This window comes from Mobula birostris, chromosome 18, assembly GCF_030028105.1.
Source record: "Mobula birostris isolate sMobBir1 chromosome 18, sMobBir1.hap1, whole genome shotgun sequence".
NCBI lineage: Eukaryota > Metazoa > Chordata > Chondrichthyes > Myliobatiformes > Myliobatidae > Mobula > Mobula birostris.
The window spans coordinates 7,412,221-7,439,864 of record NC_092387.1 but is presented as its reverse complement, the minus strand read 5'-3'; the positions used below and the strand labels follow the sequence as shown (position 1 = coordinate 7,439,864).

The window sequence follows — 27,644 nt, the reverse complement described above, 5'->3', positions numbered from 1 at the left end:
ACATTTACCAGGAACGCTGCAGAGGGCCCAAAGCACTGTTGAGGATCCCTACCACCCGTCCTACAATCTCTCTGACCCATTACCATCGGGAAAGAGGTACAGGAGCACCAGGACTAGGACTGCCAGACTGGGTAACAGCTTCTTCCCTCAGGCTGTGAGACTAATGAATACCCTGCCACTGCCGAGGTCCAACAACACATCTCACTCTACGTACACGTGGCAAATAAAGGTAACGTGCAGGAATACAAGAAACTGCAGAGCGTAGAGTTCTCTGTTCAATATATCACAGGCATATCCCTCCCCATCACTGTAGTATCTCAAGACAGCAACATCCAACACCAAAGATCACCACCACCCAGGCTACACCATCCTCTCACAGCTACCATCAGGCAGGAGATACAGAAGCCTCAAGCCCCACACCACCAGGTTCAAGAACAGCTACTTCCCTTCAACCATTCTGGTCTGGAACCAACTGGCATGACCCTAATCACTGGCTCAGTAGAGCAACACTCTGACCACATTGCACTAAAATGCAATTTTTTTGTTCGAATTGTGGTTCTTCCTCATAAATATTCAAAGTTCAAAGTACTTTTATTATCAAAGTCTGTATACTATATACAATCTTGGGATTCATCTCCTTACAGGCAGCCACAGAATAAAGAAACCCAATACGTCCCATAAAAAGACCATCGAACACCTACTGTGCAGAAAAAAAAGAACAAATTGTGCAAACAGCAAAACGTCAGCAAGCAACATTCAGAACTGAAGTTCACGATTGAGTTCACAGCCACGAAGCCGGTCATTACTGCAGCCGGTTCACGAGCCCGCAGGTTGCAGGCCACAGCAGAGACAAGTAAACCTCAAAGAGCAGTGAACTGAACACCAGCCTGTCCCTTGTCTCCAGCCCCGACATCTAGACCTTTTCAATATGCTCTGGGGCTTAAATCAGCTAAACACCAGGTCATTCTTCACTCTCGGACCTGGGCCCCGCTGCTTCAATGAGCTCTCGGGCCGTCCTGCGCCTTCAAGACTTCAGATCACACCACAAGAATGCCAGGTCACACGGGTTCAAAAGCTCCACTCCAAAAGGGGAATTACAGGCAGTGACGGTTGTGATCATTGTCCAGAAAAAGTGTGATTAATAGAGTAGCTAGTAGTGTTGTTTGCTGCCAGTAAGACGTCACTGTGTCTCACCAGCATCACAGTACACCGGAAATATTGTGTGTAATTATATCTTGTCATGCTGTCGCAAGGAGCATTTTTACTGCGCCTAGGCATACACTGATCTGTGTCACACCTTCGGACAAAGGAGCAGAATCAGGCCATTTGGCCCATCGTGTCTGCCCTGCTGTTTCTTCATGTCTGATTTATTATCCCTTGCAACCCCATTTTTCAGCCTTCCCCCTTTAACCTTTGACTCCCTGACTAATCAAGAACCCATCAGCCTCCATTTTAAATGTACTCAATGATTTGCTCTCCACAACCTTCTGTGGCAATGAACTCCACAGGTTCATCACCCTCTGGCCAAAGAAATTCCTCCTACTCTCTGTTCTATTCTGAGGCTGTGCCCTTTGGCTGTAGATTCTTCTATTATTGGCAGTATCCTCTTCTTGTTCACTCTATCTAGGCCTTTCAGTATTTGATCGGTTTCAATGAGATCCCCCCTCATTCTTCTAAACTTCAGCAAGTACAGGTCCAGAGCCACCAAACGCTTCTCATGTTAATCCTTTTATTCCTGTGATCATTCTCATGAACCTCCTCTGGCCCCTCTCCAATGCCAGCACACCCTTTCTTAGACATAGAGCCCTAAACTGTTCACAATACAATGGATACGGCTTTGAGGCTGATCCTGAATCCTGCAGCCTGAGCGTATCCAGTCTGAGCCAGCAAGCGGCGCAGACCAGAGATCCCAGGCTCTGACCTGACTTGCAGCCAAGGTGCTTGACAATGACTTGTTGATGGGTGGGTGGACGTCGCTGGGAATGCAGGTTTAATGTCCACCCCCTCCCCCCCCCCCCCGCCACCAACCAGCTACTGACCTGTCACCGGGCACTGGACACCCCCAGGACTGCACGTGGGTTGACGGGCGTGAGGGAGTCAGAGGTCCACATTATCGAGATCATCAGGTTTATTGAGAACATAGAACAGAACAACAATAGCTCCTTCAGGCTGTTATAGATGAGGGGGTGGTAGTGGGGGTAAGCTCCCATCACCCATTAAGTGCCCCGATGGCCACTAGGCCCAGCGGAACCATTCCTACTAACAGGGGAATTGTCAAAGGCGGGTTACTGGCGCCTTAAAACCAGTCGCCTAAGGCAGACAAAGCTCGCCAGCCGTGGTTGCCAGCTCACCATCAAGAAGCAAAACGCTGATCTCAAACCTTCACTGCCTTGCGGCTATACCCACTCATGGGGAAGATTTCGGAAGTAAACCTCAAGGAAAAAATCCCCAAGGCAGTCCTAAATTGCGTTCAATGCTGACAGGCAACTCCTGCAACGCCACTGGTGCCAGACTGTATCAGTCTCCGCCGTTCCTTTGGAATCATCAGCTGTGTGGAGAGGGGGAGCCTGCTGCATGAGCAACAGCTTGCTCTCCACGTCCTACTGCCGACTTGCATATCTACAGCTTGCTCTCCACGTCGTACTGCCCTGACTCGTGTATCAACATCTTGCTCTCCACGTCGTACTGCCGACTCGCATATCAACATCTTGCTCTCCACGTCGTACTGCCCTGACTCGCGTATCAACATTTTGCTCTCGTCGTACTGCCCTGACTCGCGTATCAACATCTTGCTCTCCACGTCGTACTGCCGACTCGCGTATCAACATCTTGCTCTCGTCGTACTGCCCTGACTCGCGTATCAACATTTTGCTCTCCACGTCGTACTGCCGACTCGCGTATCAACATCTTGCTCTCCACGTCGTACTGCCCTGACTCGCGTATCAACATCTTGCTCTCCACGTCGTACTGCCGAGTCGCGTATCAACATCTTGCTCTCCACGTCGTACTGCCCTGACTCGTGTATCAACATCTTGCTCTCCACGTCGTACTGCCGACTCGCGTATCAACATCTTGCTCTCCACGTCATACTGCCCTGACTCGCGTATCAACATCTTGCTCTCCACGTCGTACTGCCGACTCGCGTATCAACATCTTGCTCTCCACGTTGTACTACCCTGACTCGCGTATCAACATTTTGCTCTCCACGTCGTACTGCCGACTCGCGTCTCAACATCTTGCTCTCCACGTTGTACTGCCCTGACTCGCGTATCAACATTTTGCTCTCCATGTCGTACTGCCGACTCGCGTATCAACATCTTGCTCTCCACGTTGTACTGCCCTGACTCGCGTATCAACATTTTGCTCTCCACGTCGTACTGCCGACTCGCGTCTCAACATCTTGCTCTCCACGTCGTACTGCCCTGACTCACGTACTATGTCAACGGCTCGGACACAACATCCATGGTCGATCTCAACCAATGGAGACCTCACAGCAGCAAGGCACGGCACTGCAACAAGCCCTTCAGCCCAATATGTTGTGCTAACATAATTAAAGAAAGATTAGCTTTAATTTATCACATGTACATCGAAACATACAGTGAAATGCGTTGGCATCAACACAGTCCGTGGATGTGCTGGGGGCAGCCTGCAAGTGTTGCCATGCTTCCGGTGGCATCACAGCATGCCCACACCTCACTAACCCCAACCTGTACACGTTTGGAATGCGGGAGTTAGTGCCGAGCTGTGTAACCAACGCACAACGCCACGGTCCTCACAGTGAGACTAGAACTATTCGCTGTCTCCGCGGGTTACACCGTCCAGGACACCAGCCTGAGCCCAGGCATTCCAGTCCACCAGGACACGGAGGAATTGGGACAGAACACTCTCCCAACATTTCAGGAACAACCCTGCCCGCAGACACAGTTCCAGGGCTTGTCCAGTCCAGGTCAGACGTCACTTACTCCCGGGTCAGGAGGCTGTAGGTCTGCAGCTGGCATTTCAGTGCCATGTTCTCAGCTCCGCCCGTGCCAACACCTGAGGGCAAACAGGGGGAAGTGGGGGGGGATAGCTGTGCCATCAGAATGACAGCTCCCCAAGGAGCCGTGAATCCCAGGCCACTGCCTGACGTGGCTGGCGGACTTGCAGCGTGCTCCAGATGGTTCCACAGAACTACAGCACTGCAGCAGACATTTACCTCTCAAAGATCAACCAGGAACATGGCACCTTGTTGTGTACAAAAGGCCGTCACGCAGTCCATAATGCACTCTACCTCTCTCGGCTGCAAAGGACAGGAAAGGTGCTAAGGAAACGCTGAGTTATGAGAAGAAAAGGCCTCTCCCCCCCCCCCGCCAGCTGCCTCAGATTTCACGTCCCAGCCCATTTCAGTGACAAGCATTTCCTGTCACAATCAACCTCACATCTGCTGCAGAGAGCGGGAGGGGTCACGAGGTGGAATCTGTCATCCCTCATGAACAGGAGGCCTCAGCGTCTCATTCTCAGGGTCGAGAACCCCTCTGGAGGGCCATCCCTCGTCAGGTTTTCCTCAAGAACAGGAGGCCTCAGCGCCTCATTCTCCGGGTCAAGAACCTCCCCGGAGGGCCAAGAACCCTCAACACGCCCTGCCTAGGTTTTCACAACCCTCTGTACTGTCTCATATCTCTCCCTTCATCAGCAACCCCAACCCTCAGCCTCTCAGCTCAGCCCCGCCCTGCCCTGATTCTAAATCTGCTGCAGACATCCGCCTTCATTTCCGGTTCTACGCACTACTGCAGGTCTCAACCGTCAGCGAAAACTGTTGACGTGTAATGTTCAACTCACTGGAGCTGTTCCCGAAAACTACGGTGCTCTGGGTGGCGCCTACCACTCAAAAATCATCCTGGTTATTTTCATAGATACTAGGATCCTGCTGTGCTCCAATGGCACTGTCTTGACGAAGGGTCTCAGCCCGAAACATCTACCGTACCTCTTCCTAGCGATGCTGCCTGGCCTGCTGGGTTCACCAGTAACTTTTATGGGTGTTGCTTGAAATTCCAGCATCTGTAGATTTCCTCGTGACTGCACTGTCTGTAACGCACCAATGTCCACTTACAAAGTGCATCCCAGGCCGCAAAAGGCTTCGGGACAGGCTGCAAGGAACTGGAAAGACACCTCGGGTTTGTCAGCATAGCAGTTAGAGCAATCGCTTTACAGTGCCAGCGACCCTGGGTTCAATTCCCGCCTGTCTGTAGGGGGTTTGTGCATTCTCCCGGTGACCACGTGGGTTTCCTCCGGGTGCTCGGGTTTCCTCCCACGTTCCAAAGATGCATGGGTTAGCAGGTTAATTGGTCACATGGGTGTAATTGGGCAGCAGAGGCTCATTGGACTGGACGGGCCTGTAACTGTGCTGCATCTCTAAATCTAAAAATGCATACAGATCAGAATTAGGCCATTCGGCCCATTGTTTTCTCTGCCATTTCACCATGGCTGATCCCTTTCCCCCTCAGCTCCAATCTCCTGCCTTGTCCCCCTATCCCTTCATGCCCTGACTAATCAAGAATCTATCAAACTCTGCCTTAAATATACCCAATGACATGACCTACACAGCCACCTGTGGCAACAAATTCCACAGATTCACTTGTCTCTGGTTAAAGAAATTCTTCCTCATCTCCATTCTAAAAGGACATCCCTCTATTCTGAGGTTGTGCCCCCGGTCTTAGACTCTCCCACCACAGGAGATATCCTCTCCACATCCACTCTACTGAGGCCTATCAACATTCAATAGGTTTCAATGAGGTCACCCCTCATTCTTCTGAATTCTAGTGAATACAGGCTCAGAGCCATCAAATGCTCGTCATATGACAAGCCATTCAATCCAAGAATCATTTCTGTGAACCTCCTTCGAACCCTCTCTAGTTTCAACACATCCTTTCAAAGATAAGGGGCCCATAACTGCTCACAATACTCCAAGTGCGGCCTTACCAATGCCCTTTAAAGCCCCAGTATTCCATCCTTGTTAAAGTAGTCTAGTCCTCTTGAAATGAATGCTATCATCACATTAGCCTTCCTCACTGTCGACTCAACCTGCAAATTAACCTTCAGGGAATCCTGTACAAGGACTTCCAAGTCCCTTTGCGCCTCAGATTTTTGGATTTTCTCTGCATTTAGAAAATAGTCAACCTTTCATTTCTTCTGCCAAAGTGCATGACCATACACTTCCCGACACTGTATTCCAACTGCCACTTCTTTGCCCATTCTCAAAATCTGTCTAAGTCCTCTGTAGCTTCTCTGCTTTCTGAAAACTACCTGCCCTTCCACCTACCTTCGCATTACCTGTAAACTTGGCCACAAAGCCATCAGTTCCATCATCCAGATCACTGACATATAACGTTAAAAGTGCCCCCACCACTGACCCCTGCGGAACACCAGCAGTCACCGAGAAAAAGCTCCCTTTACTCCCACGCTTTGTCTCCCGCCAATCAGCCAATGCTCCATCCACGCTAATAGCTTTCTTGTAATGGGCTGTTAACTTGTTCAGCGGCCTCATATGTAGCATCTTGTCAAAACCCTCTGAAAATCCAAGTACACAACATCCACCGATTCTCCTTTGTCTACCCTGCTTGTTATTTCTTCAAAGAGCTCAAACAGATTCGTCAGGTAAGATTTTACCTTAAGGAAGCCATGCTGACATTGGCCTATTTTATCGCGTGCCTCCAAGTACCCCAAACCACATCCTTAACTATCGACTCCAACATCTCCCCAACCACTGAGGTCAGACTAACTGGTCTGTAATTTCCTTTCTTCTGCATTTTTCCCTTCTTGAAGAGTGGAGTGACATTTACAATTTTTGTGTAACAGCATGAGACTAATTCACTGGGATGCCCTGGAAACACCAAAAATCCCTCCCATACTATCTGCCTTGCCTTACAGTTCTCCCCCACCCAAAACCTCTTATGTCACTGAAGGAGCAGATCAGGTCACTCTGAGGCACAATAGCGCAGTGGCTAGTGCAACGCTTCCAGCGCGAGCAATCGGGGTTCAATTCCCGTTGTTGTCTGTAAGGAGTTGGCACGCTCTCCTCATGACTGCGTGATTCCCCCTGGGTTCTCTGGTTTCCTCCCACATGTACAGGTTAGTGTTAGTAAATTCTGGGCATTCTGTGCTAGCGCCAAAAGCATGGCGTCACTTGCGGTCTACCCCCCCCCCCCCAGCACATCCTCGGACAATGGCAGTTGTTGATGCAAATGATGCGTTCCACTGCACATTTAAGTGTTTTGATGTAAATGTGACAAATAAAAGTAATCTTTTAGTCTAATCTCTTTAACTTTAGCCTACAAGCCCCACACCACAGCCAATCCTCCATCACAACCCATGGATTCCACTTGAACCCAGCTGGTGGGGTAGATATCTAGGTACTCCTGTTTGAGGGTGAAGGGAGTTCCCAGTGCAATCACTAGCGTTCCTCTCAAGGTGAAGTAAACCATTCCTGCGGGAGGAAGTTCTACATTCCTCCTGTGGAAAAGGCTTTCTCATTGGATTTATGTGGGAGCTGCCTTCATCTACATCTCCAATTCTGTTCCTTCTCTGTCAAATCTTCCCATAAGTATTAATGCAGATCTTAAACTTCTTCATAAAGATAATCTTTACTTATCACATGTACAGTACATCGAAACAGAGTGAAATATGCTGTTTGTGTTGGAGTAGTTCTGGGAGCAGCCTGCAAGTGTCAGCAAGTTTCTAGTGCCAACATAGCATGCCCACAACTCACTGACCCTAAATGTATACCTTTGGATTGTCGAAAGAAACCAGGGCACCCAGAGGAAACCCACGTGATCACGGGGAAAATGTAGAAACTATTACAGACAGTGGCGAGTATTGAACTCTGGCAATGTAAGGCATTACACTAACCACTACGCCACCGTGTTCTGCGGGTAAATAAAACGTTCTCACTCGGAACGGTTTGGCAGCCTTGGCCTTTATTGCCCCTCCCCATCCTCTCCCTCGGGGAAGGGTAGCTCCATCGTGCTGCTATAAGGAAGCATTATAATGTTGCAAGATGAATTAATGAAATTCCTGGGTGCTAAATGACATCATTCCAGCATTCTGATGGGACACCGCGAAGCAGCCCCAGAAAAAACGATAAGCCGCAGCCTGACATCTTGACTGTAGCCGCGCACACCACAACAAACAACTGTCTGAGATCATTCTATAGTTGGACATGGCTGCAGCAGCAAGAGGGTGGCAGAACGCTTACCGCTTCGCCTCCTCCAGATGACAGAGATACTCGTAGGCGATGTTTTGCCTTCTCCGTTCATCCATCTCCTCGGCCGTGAGACGCTCATTATCCAACACAGCTGTAAAACAACATTGAAATCAGAGCACTGCATAACTACTATAGATTTCAATTGTACAGAAAAATACACTCAGTGGCCACTTTGTTAGGTACACTTCCTCATTAATGCAAAATATCTAATCAGCCAATCATGTGGCGGCAACTCATCAGAATCAGGTTTAATATCTTCAGCATACATTGTGAAATTTGTCAACAGCGGCAGCAGCACAATGCAATATATGATAATGTAGAAAGAAAAAATAAATAAATCAACCAACTACACTAACGGTTGATAGTAAAACGGTTAAATTAAAAATAGTGCAAAAACAAACAATAAAAGTCAGGTAGTGTTCACGGGTTCAATGTCCATTTAGGAATCAGATGGCAGAGGGAAAGAAACTGTTCCTGAATTGCTGAGTGTGTGCCTTCAGGCTTCTGTACCTACCTGACAGTAGCAATGAAAAGAGGGCACGTCCTGGGTGATGGGGTCCTTATTAAATGGATGCCGCCTTTCTGAGGCACCACTCCTTAAAGTTGTCTAGGACACTACGGAGGCTAGTACTCAAGATGGAGCTGACTAGTTTTACAACTTTCTGTAGCTTCTTTAAATCCTGTGCAGCAGCACCCCCCCCACCCCTGCCCCACCAAACCCTATACCAGTGATGTTCCCAGTTAGAAAGCTCTCTAAATTGCATAAAAGCATGCAGACATGGTCAAGAGGTTCAGTTGTTGTTCAGACCAAACATCAATATGGGGAAGAAATGTGATGTAGGTGTCTTTGACCACTGAAAAATTGTTGGTGCTAGATGGGGTGGTTTGAGTATCTCGGAATCTGATCTCCTGAGAATTTCACGCATAGCCTTCTCTAGAGTTTAGAGAATGGTGCGGAAAAACAAAAAAAATCCAGTGAGAGGCAGTTCTGTGGGTGAAAACGCCTTATTAATGAGAGAGATCATAGGTTAATGGCCAGATTGGTTCAAGCTGACAGGAAGGTGACAGTAACTCAAATAACCACACTTCACAACAGTGGTGTGCAGAAGAGCATCTCCAAATCCACAAAACGATGAACCTTGAAGTGGATGGGCCACAGCTGCAGGAGATCGCGGACATACAGAATTACACTGAGTGTAACTTCAATATTGTAGAGTTGTACTGCACAGACAGAGGCCGATCGGTCTACCACGTCTACGTTGTAATTGTCTAAATGGTCACACTAGGTCTGAAGCTTTCTCTACCAGAAGACATCAGAGCAGAATGAGGCCATTTGGCCCATTGAGTCTGCTCCACCATTCCATCATGGCTGATTTATTAACCTCTCAACCCCATTCTCCTGCCTTCTCCCAGTCACCTTTAATGCTCTGGCTAATCAAACACCTATCAACTCTGCTTTAAATATATTCAAAGACTTGACCTCCACAGTTATTTGTGGCAATGAATTCCACAGATTCACCAACCTCTGGCTAATAAAATTCCTCATTTCTGTTCTAAAGGGACACCCTTCTATTCTGAGGTTGTGTCCTCTGGTCCAAGACACTCCATCCTCTTCACCTACTCTATCTCAGCCTTTCAAAATGGTCACCCCTCATGAGATCCCCTCCCCCCCACCTACCTATTCCTGTAAACCCCACTGAATACAGGCCCACAACCATTAAATGCTCCTCCTATGTTAACCCAATGATTCCTGAGATCATACTCATAAACTTCCTCTGCAACCTCCCCAATGCCAGTCGATCCTCTCTTTGATACGCAGCCCAAAATGTGCAGTCTCACTGGCTTTCCACTTGGCCTCGGACCACCTGGACAACAGTGTTACCTATGTCAGGCTGCTGTTTATTGATTACAGTTCAAATGTTCAACACCATTATCCCCTCGGTACTCATCAACAAGGTTCAAAACCTGGGTCTCTTGTTCCTCCCTCTGCAATTGGATCCTCAACTTTCTTATCAGGGGACCATAGTCTGTGCAGATTGGAACTAACATCTCCTCGCTGACAATCAACACTGGCGCACCTCCCTACACTCGTGACTGAATGATTTCTGAACAGGCCATGGACCTACGATCGCTACCTGACTATTTTACTCTCCTGTTGCACTATTTACTTATCGTTACAGTAATTTTTATGTATTGTGCTGTCCTGCTGCCGCAGAACTAGAACTAGAGGTTACAAGGGTGCAAGGTGAAATATTCGAGGGGAACGTGAGGTGGAACGTCTTTGCTCAGAGGGTGGTACGAGCTGCCAGGTGAAACGGTGGATGCAGGTTCCACTTCAACATTTAAGAGAAGTTTGGATGGCAGACTGCGGTCCAGGCAGCCATCAATGGGACCAGGTAGAACACCATGGGAACGTAGCAGTCAGTGCGATGCTATTACAGCTCAGGATGTTGGAGTTTGGAGTTCACTTCTGGTACGAAGTTTGTGCGTTCTTCCTGCATGCATGTAGGTTTCCTCTGGGTGCTCTGGTTTTCTGCTCCATTCCAAAGACGTACTGGTTCGTAGTGGTCATTGTAAATTAGGCTAGGGTTAAAATGGTGAGTTGCTGGGTGACGTGACTCACAAGGCTGCTAGGGCCTGGTCCATGGTGCATCTCTGAATTAAATAAACTAACAACTTGACTGGATGGGCCAAAGGGCCTGTTTCTTCTTGTACTGCTCCATAACGCTGACTATAACAATACATTCCACAACATAGGTCAGTGACAATAAACTGAATTCCAGTACTCTGGTGAATTCAGGTTCAAAGTAAGTTCATTGTCAAAGTCTGTCTGCCATCATATATAACCATGAGGTTCATTCCCTTGTGGGCATTCACAGTAAATACAAGAAACACAAACGAATCAAAGAATGATCACCACATCCAAAACGCAAAAGCAACAAAGTGTGCAAATACAGAAGTAATAAATAACAAAATATATAAGCAATAAATATCAAGAACATGAGATGAGGGGTCCTTGAAAGTATGTCCATAGGTTGTGGGAACATTTCAGTGATGGGGTGAGTGAAGCAACTCACTCTAGTTCAAAAGCCTGATGGTTGAGGGGTAATAACTGTTCCTGAACCTGGTGGCGTGAATCCTGAGGCTTCTGTACCTCCTTCCTGATGGCAGCAGTGAGAAGAGAGTATGACTAGGGTGGTGGAGGTATCTGATGATGGATGCTGCTTTCCTGCAAACAGGTTTCGTGTAGATGTGCTCATGGTGGGAAGGGCTTTACCCATGATGTACTGGGCTATATCCACTACGTATTACAGGCTTTTCTGTTCAAGGCCATTGGTGTTTCCACACCATTGATAGATTTAAATGTTATCTAGATGCTACGAAGATGTCTTTGGAGTTTCAGTCTCCACCACTTCGTCAGACAGTGCTTTTCAGAAATGTGTGCCAATTACCCAACTGCAGCTGCTGATACCAGCTTGTGTTTGTGGTACAAACAGTAACCAACAGGACTAAACAAAGCTCAGCAACACCACAAAGCAAATCCTGAAAATTCGTTTGAACCAAAAAAGCAAACGTATGATCTGCACACAGTTCCACGCTACACCCAGGGATCGGCTGTCCCTCACCTGCTCCATTTTGTGGAACCGGATACACATATTGCCTGCCTACTCCTTCCTCTCCCGTTCAACTTCTTCGTCCAGCTTCTGCCCAGAAAAGTCCTGGCCTGAACATCAACTGTGTATTTATTTCCACAGATGCTGCCCAACCTGCAGAGTTCCTCCAGCATTTTGTGTCTGTTACACATGAATACACCACCTGTCCCACTACCACACGGCCAGCATCAGCTAGTAACACCTGCCTTCTACAGACGTACAACAGGGAAATATCAACTACTATTGTGTGGTGGCAACCTCTGTCCGAGGGACTGGTCCGTGCTCCCAGTGAAAAGCACCCTGGGGAGGTTCAGAGAGAGATTGCAGATGCTGAAATCTCACTGAAACCTATCGAATATTGAAAGGCTTAATAGAGTAGAGAGGACGTTTCCAATAGTGGGGGGAGTCTGGGACCAAAGCCTCAGAATACTAAAACATCTGCATTGACTGTGGTCTCCTGATGAAGAAGTTGAGGATCTAGTTGCAGAGGGAGGTACTGAGGCCTAGGTTTTTATGTTTAGAGCCTTTTTTAATAAAAAAACACAGCGGAACAACATTGGCTATCCTCCAGTCCTCTGGTACCTCTCATGTCGCCAAGTATGATTTAAATATCTCTGCCAGGGTCCCCAGCAATTTCTGCCCCTGCCTCCTGTAGGGTCCAAGGGAACACCTTCTTTGGCCCTGGGGATTTACCCACCCTGATTTGCCCCAGGGTAGCAAATGCTTCCCCCTCTGTAATTTGAAGCTTGTTGATTCATACTGAGGGGAACATGGTGTTGAATGTTGAGCTGTAATCAATAAACAGCAGCCTGGCATTGGTATTGCTATTGACTAGATGGTCCATGGCCAAGTGGAGAATCAGTGAAATAGATTGGGCCTCTTACCCAAGAAAGGATGTACTGGCATTGGAGAGGGTCCACAGGAGGTTGATGAAAACAATCTCAGAAATGATAAGGTGTACTTGGTAAGTGGGTGGCCTTTAAAGACGGAATTTTGAGAGTACAAAGCTTGTGTATGCCTGTCAGAACAAAAGGCAGATATCACAAGTGCATTGAACTTTGGTTTAAGCGATATTGAGGCCCTGGTTAAGAAAAAAAAAGGGAGGTGCACAGCAGCTATAGGTAAGCAGGTGCTTATAGAGTACAAGAAATACAACACTTAAGAAAGAAATTAGGAAGGCTAAAAGAAGACACGAAGTTGCTCTAGAAGCCAAGGTGAAGGAGAATCTTAACGGATTCTACAGGTATGTTAAGAGCAAAAAAATTGCAAGGGACAAAACTGGTCCTCTGGAAGATCAGAATGTCAATCCATGTGTGGAGCCAAAGCAGATGGGGGAGAACTCACTGTAAATTAATTCTTTGCACGATGGGAGGCATTGATCATGTGGATAGCCAGAGGCTTTTTCCCAGGGCTGAAATGGCTAACACGAGGGGGCATAGTTTAAGGTGCTTGGAAATAGGTACAAGGGGGATGTCAGAGGCAAGTTTTTCCACACAGAGCGGTGGGTACATAGAATGCACTGCCAGCGAAGGTGCTGGAGGCAAATACAATAGGGTTTTTTTAAGAGACATTTAGATAGAAAAATATAGGCCTATGCAGTAGGGAAATTCTAGGCAGCTTCTAGAGTAGGTTACATGGTCAGCACAACATTGTGGGCTGAAGGGCCTATAATGTGCTGTAGATTTCTATGTTTCCATCTGTATTCACCCAGGAGAAGGACATAGCGTCTACAGAAGTGAGGCAAAGAGGCATCAACTTCATGGACCCTGTACAGATTACAGAGGAAGAGGTGTTTGCTACCCTGAGGCAAATCAGGGTGGATAAATCCCCGGGGCTAAACAAGGTGGTCCCTCAGACCTTACAGAAGGCAAATGCAGAAATGGTCGGGACCCTAGCAGAGATATTTATATCATACTGAGCAACATGGGAGGTATCAGAGGATTGAATGATAGCCAATGTTGTTCCACTGTTTAATAAATAGTTCTAAACACAAAGCAGAAGCCAGAGAGTTGTAGTAGAGGGTTACCTCTCTGACTGGAGGCTTGTGACTAGTGGTGTGCCACAGGGATAGGTGCTTGCTCCTTCGTTGTTTGTCATCTATATCAATGATCTGGATGATAGTGTGGTTAACTGGATCAGCAAATTTGTGGAGGACAACAAGACAGGGGGTGTAGTGGACAGTGAGGAAAGGTATTGTGGCTTGCAGCAGGATCTGGACCAGCTGGAAAAATGGGCTGAAAAATGCCAGGTGGAATTTAATGCAGAAAAGTACAAGGTTTTACACTTTGGTAGGACCAACAAGGGTAGGTCTTACACAGTGAATGGTAGGGCACTGAGAAGTGTGGTAGAAACAAAAGGATCTGGAAATACAGGTCAATAATTCTCTGAAAGTGGTGTCACAGGTAGATAGGGTCATAAAGAAAGCTTTTGGCACATTCACCTTCATAAATCAATGTACTGAGTACAGGAGATGGATGTTATGTTGAAGTTGTATAAGACATCGACAAGCTCTAATTTGGAGTATTCAGTGCAGTTTCGGTCATGCCTTTCATGCCTTACAAGGCGCAGATTGGAAGTCTGTGTGGGGCGCCACTCCTCGCACAGAATAGAGCAATGTGTGATTAAGTGCCTTGCTCAAGGGCACAAACACACTGCCACAGCTGAGGCTCGAACTAGCGACCTTGAGGTAACTAGACGAACGCCTTAACCACTTGGCCACGTAAGGCATGAAAATGCCCGACGCAGGCCTCTCATGGTCTGAGTCGACGTTCCCTCCCTTTGGTCAGCTACCTACACAAAAGATGTAAACAAGGTTGAAACAGTACAGAGAAAATTTACAAGAATGTTGCCAGGTCTGGAGGACCTGAGTTATAAAAAAAGATTGAATAGATCAGGACTGAATTCCCTGGAACGTAGAAGATTGAGGGAAGGCTTGATGGGAGTGTACAAAATTATGAGAGGTATAGATAGAGTAAATGCAGGCATGCTTTTTCCACTGATGATAGATGGGCTACAACCAGAGGTCATGTGTTAAAGGGGAAAGGTGAGAACTTTAAGGGGAACATGAGGGGAAACTTCTTCACTCAGAGGGCCGTGAAAGTGTGGAATGAGCTGCCAGCACAAATGGTGCATGCAAGCTCGATTTCAATGTTAAAGAGAAGTTTAGATATGTTCACGGATAGTAATGCTAACAGGGCTAAGGTCCCAGTGCAGGCCATTGGGAGTAGGCAGTTTAACTGATTTCAGCATGGACTAGATGGAATGAAGGGTCTGCTTCTGTACTGTACCTCTTTAATACTCTATGAAAGGGTTAATGTATGAGTGTTTGATGGCTCTGGGCCTATACTTGCAGGAGTTTAGAGGAATGGTGGAGCGGGTGGGGGGGGGGTGGATCTCATGAGGCGTGATCACATTGAAAGCCTAGATAGAGCGGACATGGACAGGATTTTTCCAATAGTGGAGGAGTCTAGGACCTGAGAACGCAACCTCAGAATAGAAGGACGTCCCTTTAGAACAGAGATGAGAAGGAACTTCTTTAGCCAGAGGGTGGTGAATCTGTGGAATTCATTGCCACAGACAGCTGTGGAGGCCAAGTGATAGGCTATATTTAAAGTGGAGGTTAACAGGTTCTTGATTAGTAAGCCTGTCAAAGGTTATGGGAAGAAGGCAGGAGAATGGGATTGAGGGGGATATCAAATCAGCCATGACAGAATGGCAAAAGAGACTTGGTGGGCCAAATGGCCTAATTCTGCTCCTATGTCTTTTGGAATCTGGAACAGGAAGCAAACTGCTGAAGGAACTCAGCGAATCGAGTAGCAGCTGTAGATCAGAGGGATGGTCAATATTGAGTACCTACCTCATCGCACAAAACTGAGGCTGTGCCTTCTGGTCCTAGACTCACCCACAATAGGAAACTTTCTCCTCATCTACTCTATTCAGTAGATTACAATGAGATTTCTCTCTCCCCCCCCCACCGCCCCCATTCTTCTAAACTCAGCGAGTACAGACCCAGAGCCATCAAATGCTCCTCATATGTTAAACTTTTTATTCCTGGGATCTTTCTCATAAACCTCCTGCGGGCCAAAATATGCAATCTTACTGACTCTCTACTCAGCCTCAGACCACCTGAACAAAAGCAAATCCTACGTCAGGCTGCAGTTTATCGATTACATCTCAGCATTCAACACCATCATCCTCTCAGTACTAATCAACAAGCTTCAAAGCCTGGACCTCCGTACCTGCCTCTGCAACTGGATCCTTGACTTCCTCACAGAGAGACGTCAGTCAGTGCAGATCAGAAACAGCATCTCCTCCTCACTGCAGCACTTCAAGGATGCATGCTTCGACCGCTTCTCTACTCCCTCTGCACTCGTGACTGCATAATTTCTGAATGGACCATGAACTTTATCTCACTGTTTTTGTACTACTATTTATTTTTACAGTAATCTTTATGCATTGTGCTTCACTATTGCCACGATACAAGGGCTCCGAATTAAGTCTCTGGTCTTTAAAACAGAGGTTTGTGCAGATTCCTTCTCTCAGAAAGTGGTCGCTGGAATTCCCATCTGGAAAATCCTTGCACAGCAAAAGAATGACTAACAATTGGTGTGTGTGTTGTGCGAGCCAGCCAATGAGGGCAATGTTTTAGTGTGGATCTCATCCCCGATCTGTGTGGAGTGGGAGACTCAGGCCTTTACCGTCAATGCAAAAAGACTTAGTGCTGCACTGACCCAGGACTGACAGGTTTCTTCACCATCTGGTATGGGGGGCTCCAAAGGACAGGATCAGAAGAGGCTGCAGAGGGTTGAAGACTTTGCCATCACGGGTACAACCTCCCCACAATCGAGAACATCTTCACGAGGCTGTGCCTCAAGAAGGCGCCATCCGTCACGGAAATCCCTCACTGTCCAGGATATACTTCCTTTTCCTTACTACCATCAGAAGGAGATATAGGAGCCTGAAGACACATACTCAACATTTTAAGAACAACTTTTCCCCCTCTGCCATCAGATTTCTGAACAGTCCATGAACAGCATTTTGCTGTTCCTCTTTCTCAGAGTTAATTTTTTTTATACTGTAACACAGTAATTTTTATGCCTTGCTTTGCATTGTTGCCACAAATAACAGATTTCATGATGCAGATCAGTGATAACAAACCTGACTGGAACAGTTATTAGTAAAAGGGAGCAAGCAACACCAGGCCCAGTGCTAAAGGAACAGGCCCACAGAGGGCAGATGCGGAAAACAAGGTGGAAGTGGTGACTCGACTGGCTGATGGGCAGGGGGACCCAACGGTGGGGGACAGACATAGGAAATAAGTAGCTGTAGTCTGTGAATGAGTAGATTGCTCTCGATCGAACCATGGTTTCTTTTGATATTTGGTAGATTTACATGATTACAGGGTTCATAAAATTTAAAAAATAAACAAATCAATATCCAGGATGGACCAGCCCCAGGTACTCCCAGGGTCTTCAAAGGCTTCCAGTGAACCAACAAGCACTACGTGCTCCCTCTCCAAGGACACCCAAGCACGGATGTGTTCATTGAAGGGGCAGGCAGAGCAGCTGGTGGGAGGAGTGTTCTATCTGGAGGCAACTGTCCCCTGTAAAGTCCCATAAAAGAACAGGCAACTCCCGCTGATGTTCCTACCGGGAGCTGTGTGCTGCCCCAAAGCCAGAGTCCCTGTCGAGGAAATTCTTCACCAGCACACCTCACCTGAGAGCATACCCTACATCCAGGTATCTGCTGGATCCAGAGGTGCTCTCAGTTTCCTTTTCAGCTGCACTTTCTAACCATTGCTCCGAGCAGGAAATTTTTACAACTGTACGGCACTTTAATTGATTTATTTTATTTATTTATTTGTTTATTTATTTATTGAGATACAGTGCAGAACTACTGTGAATATTTGGCATGGAAATGGAAAAGTCACATACTTTTGATTTTATTAATTGAAGGGTATAATAAAATACAGAACAGAAAATCTTTCACATTTCGTAAACTATTTCGAGCTGTGTCCAACTGAAGCTGCGTGGCAGCATTTCAGTAACTGCGTGGCCGTGCAGCTTAGGGGAAACAGTGGACATCAGTGAATGATCACCATTCTCAACAGGGAAGCTCAGAACCTGAGCAGAGGCCCATTGGCTCCCCCTGTCCCAGATGAAATCCACCAGCTTCTTCTGGAACTTGCAGGAGGTGAGAACAAAATGACCAACTGGTGCCACAGCAAGGACATCACCAGCTGGTTTGTGATCAGTGCTCAGCCTCTGTAGTGAAGAACTCGTCCAGCACCCTAGCTGAGTTGTGAATTCACCACCCGATTCTGCCAGGTTGCTGGTTAGTCCTTCTGGGTGAGGCGCTCAGGTCGAATCCCAGAAAGGGGAAGTACAAGGTACTTCATGTGCCACTACCCCTGCTCTGGGAGTGCATGATGGGACAGTATTGAATATGCTTCACAAGCACAAAGGGATTCTGCAAAGATTCACTCATATTCTCTCTGGTTAGCTTCTAGCCTGACAACATGAACACCTGTTTCACTGACATCCACTAATTTCTCCCCCCCACCCACCCTTTTTCCTCTCCCATCAGATTGTTTCTTCTTTAGCCCTTTAACTCTTCCATCCAACCCCTTGCAGACTTCTTATTTCATCCCCCTTCCCCATATACTTTCCCCCTGACCCTGTCTCACTTATCACCTGCCATCTTGTACTCCTTCCTTTCCCCCATTTTCCTATTCTGTCTCCTGCTCCTTTCCTCAATAGTCCTGACGAAGAGTCAAATCCCAAAACGACTGTTTATTCCCCACAAAGTTCAAAGTATGTATACCATACACAACTCCGAGATTTATCTTCTTGCAGGCAACCACACCAAGAAACACAATAGAAGCCATTAAAAAACTCCACACAACGTCAAACACCCAATGTGTGAAAATCAAGAACAAATTGTGCAAACAATTGGAAAGCAGGCAAATTACACGCGGAACGTGAACTGCAGAGACCCCGAAAGTTGAATCCGCTGCCACAGAGCCAGTCCAGGAACCTGACGGCTGCAGTCCACAGTCACGCAACCATTTCAGCCTTATGGCCTGTCCAGCAGCCTGAGGCAAGTGCCGGTAGTTGCTATTCCTATAGCAGAGTGCCTCACACTGTATTTATCTTGTGCTGCCTCTCCCTGAAAGTCTGATAACTAGCGCAGGGAAAGCTTCATTCTGTGAGACATTAGACATGAATCCCACAAAGTCCAGCCTCTCGTTCTGAGCAAGAACACCTTGTAAACCCACACACAAGAGCAGACAGATGTCAGGAGGTCTCCACCCCCACACCAAGGTTCAATCTGCTCTTGAGGAGATGCCAGCTGAGATATCAGCAATCAAACAGCCAACCTATACACCCTAGGTAAGGGAGGGGAACATCGTTCCATCTCCAACAGCTCCAGGACTTACTTTTAATTTCTTCAGCGATGAGGCTGCAAATTCCTGCCTGGAATTGAGTGCAATGTTTACCGTCTCCACTTGATAACACTGGATGAGGAGACTGGAATGTGTCAGGAATCCACAGCTTCTCAAAACTACAGAAGATGCTCGGAATACTATTAACCATTTCACGCCTGCATGGAATGGATTTGAGTAAAGAAGCCACTTTTCCTTTACCCTGTTCATATCATTGAATATTCAAACAAGTAGAATCAAAGACCCCACCCACTCTGGACAGTCTTGCTTCTCCCCTCTCTCATCAGGCAGAGGATAAAAGTCTGAAAGCATGTACCACCACCAGGGTCAAGAAGTTTCTATCCTACTGCTATAAGACTATTGTATGATAAGATGGGATTCTTGACCTCACAATCTACCTCATAATGATCTTGCACTTTATTGTTTACCTGCACTGCACTTTCTCTGTAACTTTTAAACTTTATTCTGCATTGTTATTATCTTATTCTACCTCAATGCACTGTGACGACTTGATCTGTAAGACAAGCTTTCCTCTGTATCTTGGTACGTGTGACAATAGCAAACTTTCGAATTTGTGGTCCCCACCATGTGACCACATGCAGTTCCCCCTCCATCACAATCCTGGGCTATGGGATTTGCCTGACCAGTCACATGACAGCTGTGGATAGAATGATCCCTGATTCTACAGATGAGCTTCCAAACAAGCTGCATCACTGCTCGGTACAGAAACTGCACTGCAGTAGACAGTAAGGTTCAACAGCAGGTCGTCAAAACTGCCCAAAACCAGCACCTGCCTACCTGCCCACAGAAAAGTGCCAGAAACATCATGCAGGATCCCACTCACCCTGCTCATGGTCTGCTTGTCCCACTCCCACCAGGGAGGAGGCTACGTAGCATCCACACCAAGACCACCAGATTCAAATAGTTACTTTTCCCAAGCAGCAAGGCTGAACAACACCTCCACACTCACTGTAGCCCTACTTTATCATTTTCTGCCAGTCACCATATGTATAGACAATCCCGTGCCTAGTGTCACTTTATTGACATACAATATATAAACCAGCTTATGATTTATATTTATTGTGTTTTTATTATTGTGTTCTTTACGTTATTGTGCTTTTTTGTGCTGCATCGGAAACAGCTCTAGTTCCATCTTTAATATCTGTATTTTCTCTTTCAGGGTTCTTTTGAAGACCCTGACCTGGAGTTACACGCTGACTTCTGTTCTTTGCTCTCGGGATTTCACGAATGGCCATTATTTGATATGCCAAGGATGCGGCCTAAGAGATTAGCTCGCCTTCATAGTTCCGGGATCTCGTGGCTCTGGAGAGAGGCAGACCAAAGGTCTATGTTCCGGCAAGAAATCGATGTGTCATGGGAAACGGAAGATCTCTGGCTGTGTGCCCAGAGACCCGAGATCTTTGGGCACAGAGCTCCAAAAAGCAACGCAATGGACTTTTAACATCTTAAATCAGTGAGCTGTTTGTTATGGCTCCCTTCTCACTGTGAAACAGAGACATCCCTTTCTCCCTTATTAGGGAGAGAGAGCTTGTGGTATGTCAAATACCGGGTGAACAAGTAGTCTTTGGGGTGCTGCAAGTCTGCGTCTTTGCTGCACGCTTGAGTGTTCAGTGGCTGGTGTTGATACTTTTTTTTGATGGTGGGGGAGAGGGATCGTTGCTTTGCTGCTGCTTACGCATGGGAGGGGGGAGCTGGGGGTGGGTTGTGGGGTTCTAACAGTTAACTGTCATTCATTCTTTGGGGGGCACTCCTCTGTTTTCGTGGATGGTTGCAAAGAAAAAGTATATTGTATACATTTCTCTGACATTAAATGTACCTTTGAAACCTTTGTGAGTGACAATTATTTTGTTCTCCTTTATACTTGTGTACTGGAAATGACATTAAACAACCTTGAACCTTGAAACATCTCTGCTGTTGCTGATCTGGGTGACAGCCCAGGTGGTGATGGTGATTGGTGTTTAGGAGGTGGTGGAACAGTGCCAAGGGATGCAATAGACCAGAGAGCAACCTCTTTCCCAGATCTGATGAAGTGTCCTAAGCCTGAAATGTTTTTTCTCTCTCTGCAGACCTGCTCACCGTTTCCCCTTTGATTGCAGTGTATGCTTGGTTTCAGAAAACACTCATTTGGGTTTCCAGTGCTTTGCCCTAAAATGACCACACTGCATGCTGGATGGATTGGACAAGTGACTCCTGATCGAATAGTCATTACACTATAAGACAGAGCAGAATTAAGCCATTCTACCCCCTGAGTCTGCTCTGTCATTCGATCATGACTGGTCTTATTTTCTTCCTCAACCCAACACTCCTGTCTTCTCCCCATCTCTGTTCTAAAGGGATGTCTTTCTAATCTGAGGCTGTGCCCTCTGATCCTAGACTCCCCCACTAATGAAAACATCCTCTCTGCATCCACTCTAGCTAGGCCTTTCAATATTCAGTAGGTTCCAATGAGATCCCCCCCTCCATTCTGTTTTAAATATACCCACGGACATCGAGGAACAGCTTCCTGCTTGGTGCACATCCCAAACAAGGAATGGGAGAAGCATCGAAGAGAAACAAATGGCTTTTAAATCCAAATCAACAGTAATCTGGTGATCAAAAGTGAAACCTCCCTCCCTCTGCCTTGCCTCGGCAACCATTTCCTGCTCTATGACACATTCACAACCTGCCTGCTGCTTCACATTCAAGGAGGAGACCACAAGACACAGGAGTAGAATTAGGCCATTCAGCCCATCGAGTCTGGCCAACATTCCCTCATGGCTGATTTATTATCCCTCTCAACCCCATTCTCCTACCTTTTCCCCATAACTTTCCTAATCAAGAACCAATCAACTTCTGCTTCAAAGGCCACAGAGTTTACAGGCATGGGGTATCCCTGGCCAGAGAGGACTGCAGGCTGGCTGCACTTCTCTTACACTGTCTCCTCTTTCTGCCGCTCCAGGAGAGCCAAGTCAGAAGACACGGGCTGGGGAGATGCAGGAGTGGAGACCTCCTCTTGGGTCAAAGAGTCTCATTAGGGGCACTCTATATCTAAAATCTGCTGACCCTTCCCTGAGAGTGCTGAATGAATTAGACTCAGCACCATGACCTTGGTGGAAAGTGATTTGATAGCCCAGGTATGGTAAGGTCCCCAATCTGTCCTCACCCTGAGCTCAGTGGCTGAAATGCTGCCCCACCACTATCACCTGCTAGTTCAGCTCATTCACTCTCCCTGCAATGCTTGTAATCTAAACGTCACCCACTGCCCCCCACCCCTCGTGCTCCTTGTAATCTAAACGTCATCCACTGCCCCCCACCCCTCGTGCTCTCCTTGTAATCTAAACGCCACCCAGCTGCCCCCACCCCTCGTGCTCTCCTTGTAATCTAAACGTCACCCAGCTGCCCCCACCCCTCGTGCTCTCCTTGTAATCTAAACGCCACCCAGCTGCCCCCACCCCTCGTGCTCTCCTTGTAATCTAAATGCCACCCAGCTGCCCCCACTCCTCGTGCTCTCCTTGTGATCTAAACATCACCCAGCTGCCCCCACCCCCTGTGCTCTCCTTGTAATCTAAGTGTCACCCAGCTGCCCCCACCCCCGACTCCCCGTGCTCATTCACCCAGGGCTCACAGTACCTGGCAGGGTCCTCCACTGCACTGAAACCAAAGTCCTTCAGTCTCTTCCAGCAGCTTGCCTGAAACCACCGCCCCCCCCCCAAACACACCTCAAATCTCAGCCACACCTTCCTTCCTCTTGTTGCCCACCTACTTCCCTTTATTCCATGGCCCGCTGTCATCTGTCACCTCCCAGTTTCTCACATCATTCCTGTTTCTTCCCCCAACTTCACACCTTTCCCCTCCATCTGAATCCACCCGTCACCCCCCACCCTTTTTATCCTAGTTCCTACCCTCTCTTTCCAGTCCCGATGAAGGGTCTCGGCCTGAAATGTGAACTGTTGATTTCCCTCCCTGCTGAGTTCCTCCATTTTGTGTGTGTGCTCTGACTTTATAACATCATTAAAATTCCCCCTCAGCAACTCCGCCTTGATCCTCTGACAGGTCCAGAACTCTCCTCCTCTTCACTATCACAATGTTCAAACCAGACCTACAGGTGATTCTTGGCCAAACTTGAAATTTCTTCCCCCCTCCCCACTCATATTCATCTAGGAACTACCTTCACACCACCAGCCCTGAGATTCTCAGGGAGACTCCCTCCTCTTGTCTATCCCCATGCTTTTTCTGCACTCTCTCTCTCTCTCTCACCTCAACCCCATCTGATTATGGATCTTTGAGAAGGATGTGGCACAGTGTAGATTTACAGCTCAGGCCAGGAGTGAAAGGGTTAATTTAGAACAGGCAACACACATTGGTTTCACATGGAATACCTAAGACTTAATGGGTGATCTAGTCAAGATACAATTATACGCATGATTTGAAATTTTTGTCAAAGTAAAAAGACACTATTTCTCCCAAGGTTGAAATGTCTAATACCAGAGGGCACGTATTTTAGGTGAGAGACTGTAATTTCAAAGGAGATAGGAGGAGCAAATTTTTTTAAGAAACACAGAGAGTGGTGGGTGCCTGGAATGCACTGCCTGGGGTGGTGGTCAAGGCAGATGCATTAAAGAATTTTAAGAGAAGTTTAGATACACATATGAATGTAAGGAAAATGGACATTGTGTAGACAGAGGGAACTAGTTTAGTTAGGCATTTGATTACTAATTTAATTGGCTCAGCACAACATTGAGGGCCGAAGGTCCAGGCCTGTCCTGTGCCGTACAGTTCTATGGCCTATGTTCTTAGCTACAACAGATAGCAAGATATAGACAAAGCCAGCCTAATAGGAACATCAAAAATTGAAGACCATTCAGCCCATCCAAACAGTTCTGGCAGGGGAAGGACCAATCTCAGATTTGAGCACAAAATTCTTCTGAAATCGGAACTCAATTGAAGATTTCAAATCAGCGATAGAGGGTTAGGATTAATTACACAATTAAGAGATTCTGTCAGTGCTAAACCCAATCTCTCTCTGGGATCGCGGTACCTCAGTCTGTCTCTCGCGTTAAAGTTAACCCCACTCTGTCCCTCTGGGATCTCATTGCTGATCCCAGTCTCCGTCACTGCCATCTCTCTGGGATCACTGTGCTAATCCCGGCACGTCTCCCACTTGGCGTTCTCTCCCCTCGCTGGAGGCTCACCCTGTCTGCAACCCCACCCCGCTTCGGGAAGGACAGCAGTGATCAAACGGAAGCCGCTTTCCCGCCACCAGACAGCCTCGCCCTGTTTCCCGGGCGCTGCTCAGCCGGAGTCGGGCGGCCGCGGGGTCGAGGCGGCGAGGGCGCAGGGCGGGGACCGCTTGCCGGATGGAGAGGGTGAGGACGGGGCAGACTCACACGGGAGGCGGAGGGCGCGGCCCACCCCCGTCCCATCAACTCTCTACAGCGGCCCCTCCCGCCGCCACCTGCCGCCCTCAGCACCACGCCCGAGCGTCGGAAAATGCACGGCAAGCTCCCACGGCAGAGGAGCGAGCAGGACACGTCGTCAGCCGGTTCCCCCTGAAGAGATCAGCTTTGCATCTCCCCCCGCCCCGGCAGCTCTGCCCCCACCCCAGCGCTGGGACTACCGACACTACCTGCAGGCTGGGGAGGGGGCAGCGTTTACTGACCCCCACCCCACACCTGTTCCCTGGGATCGGCACTTTCGCCCGCGCACAAACTTCCAGGTTCCAGCCGCTGGCTCGCAGTACCTCCCCCAGGTGCAGTTCCTGGACTTCGGGCGTGTCTGTCCCCGTCCCCTCCCCGGACTACTCACAGCCATAGTGCGGTCTGGGGGCCCCCAGCCCGTCCGTCTCGTCCGACGTGGACATTATCTGGTCTTTCGGCCCCTCTCCGAGCGCACGGACGACGTTCGCTTTGAGGAGGGACGGGCGGCGAACTTTTCTCCGCGTATCTCACTCCGTCTCAACGCTTCCTTCCTCTCTGCCTCCGGTCTGGGTGTAGTTTCCCCCTCCGCTCTCGTATCCACGCTCCCCCTGTTGCCTCCGCCGTGCATTACACGCTGCTCCAGGCCCTTCGGCACACTGTTCGTGGTGCCAACTAAACACATATATCCCTCCATTTCCTCGGTCTAAACGCCTCCTGCACTTATCTAAATACCACTTTAGTATCTGCTTTCACCACTCCCAACTCCCAACTGGCATCCCCCAGCTCTGAGAATCCCCCCGTCAGAGAAAGAAGTCGAGGGTGCAGAATGCTACAACGAGAGATTGGAACAACTTGGGTTGTTTTCTCTGGAGTGGTGGGGGCTGAGGGGAAGATCTGATAGAGGTTTATAAGATTATGAAAGGCAGAGATAAGAGTAGACAGACAGTATCTGTTACCCAGGGTTGAAATGTTTAATACTAGAGGGCATGCATTTTAGGTGAGGGGGTAATTTCAAAGGAGATGTGAGGGGTAAGTTTTTTTAAATGGAGAGTGGTGGGTGCCTGGAATGTGCTGCCTGGGGTGGTGGTGAAGGCAGATACATTAGAGACTTTAAGTAAATGTTTAGATAAGTGCATGAATGTGAGAAAAATGAAAGGATATGGGTATTTTGTAGACTAAAGATATTTGATTTAGTTAACTAATTGGTTCAGCACAACATTGGGGGCTGAAGGGCCTGGGCCTGTTCCTGTACTGTACTGTTCTGTGTTCTATCCTGTTGCAGGCACCTAAGATTAAGGTTAGCTTTATTGGTCACATTTGATCAAAGCATGCAGTAAAAAGTGACTTTTGTGTCAACAACAGTTCAAAAATGTGGTTGGGGCAGCCCACGAGTGTCGCCATGCTTCCAGCACCAATAGACCATGCTCACAACTCACTAACCCTGATCTTTGGAAAGTGAAGGAAACTGGAGCACCTGGAGGAAATTGTACACTGGTACAAGGAAAAACTTGACTTGCATACCATTCATACAGATCAGATCAATGCAGAACGAAGTGCTACAGTAACAGAGAAAATGCAGTGCAGGCTGATAATAAAGTGCAAAAAAAAATGCATTGCAGCCCAGTCTATCATGCAAACCAGTCTCCCCTCCAAGGACAGTTAAAAATACCTGCCCTGCATTTCTTCTTTAAACCTTCCCACCTTTTGTCCCAAATACATTTGCCTATTTTATTTAAATCTGAGCACACCACATCCTGTTTGGCTGCAGGTGCACTTACAGAGACTGTAGAAGGCGGTGAGTTGGAGGTGTATTCTAGGATTATTGTTGGCATTCTCATCGAGTCCTCCACGGGGAGATTAATAAAACATACAACAATACAGCACAGAAACAGGCCCTTCAGCCCACAGTGTTGTACCAAACCAATTAAATGAGTCATGAAAAGGCCAACTAAGCTAATCCCTTCTGCCTACACAATGTCCATATCCTTCCATTTTCCTCACCTGTGCCTTTCTAAATGTCTCTAATATTTCTGCCTCTACCATCACCCCAGGCACCCAACACTCTATATGTAATAAACTTGCCCCTCACATTGCCTTTGAAATTACCCCTTCTTACCTTTAATGTATTAAGACGTTACAACCCTTGGAAAAAGTTACCAGCTGTCTACTCTATCTATACCTCTCATAATGTAAAGCTCTATCAGATCTTCCCTCGGCCTCCGACACTCCAGAGAAAACAACCCAAGTTCGTCCAACTTCCCGTTATAGCTCATCCCTCTAATCCAGGCAGCATCCTGGTAGACCTCCTCTGCACCCTCTCTAAAGCCTCAACATCCTTCCTATAATGGGGCAACCAGAACTGTATGCAGTACTGCAAATGCGATGCAACTAGAGGGATTCGGTTACACTACCCTTCAGTAGGAATCATCCTGATCTGAACTTTTAATTCTGCAGACACAAGAGGCTGCAGATAACCCAGCCAGATGAAGGCTCCTGACACGGAACATCATCTGACCATTTCCCTCCGTGCTGCTTGACCTGCTGAGTTTCTCTGTGCCGCTCTGTCAGTGGAGCTGCCTCAGAGATGTTAAACCAAATGCAGACGGGGGACCCTGCGTCATTAATTTTTTTTCTCAGACCTGGAATCAATATTTATTGTGGTTGTTGGGCTGTCCCGGATTGGCGCATATCCGTGCGAGAAGAAGTCGTGGTCTAGTCAGTCAGCGTGCTTAGAGTTTGAGCCACAGGATTCCATCATCAGCTCCTCTGGGGGTTGATACTGAAGGTCGAAGCACAAAGGTTAATCGTAAGTCCGGAAGTCATAAGCTAGTGGCTGAAGCCTGGAAACCCATAAGCTCAGAGGCCTGAAGGCCTGTCGTGTGTGTGTGTGG

General features: G+C 47.7%; 1 protein-coding gene across 1 annotated transcript in view; it reads right to left on the bottom strand.

Annotated features, from left to right (window-relative positions):
- LOC140212239 (ras GTPase-activating-like protein IQGAP1) overlaps positions 1-25,329 on the bottom strand; it is a 95,825-nt gene extending 70,496 nt beyond the window's left edge. The window contains exons 1-2 of the mRNA XM_072282963.1: positions 25,142-25,329; positions 8,231-8,330 (exon numbers count right to left, since the gene is read on the bottom strand). Coding sequence (XP_072139064.1) covers positions 8,231-8,330; positions 25,142-25,196 — 155 coding nt within the window. The 5' untranslated portion in view covers positions 25,197-25,329. The remainder of the gene's footprint in view (positions 1-8,230; positions 8,331-25,141) is intronic.
- Between the last annotated feature and the right edge of the window lie 2,315 nt (positions 25,330-27,644).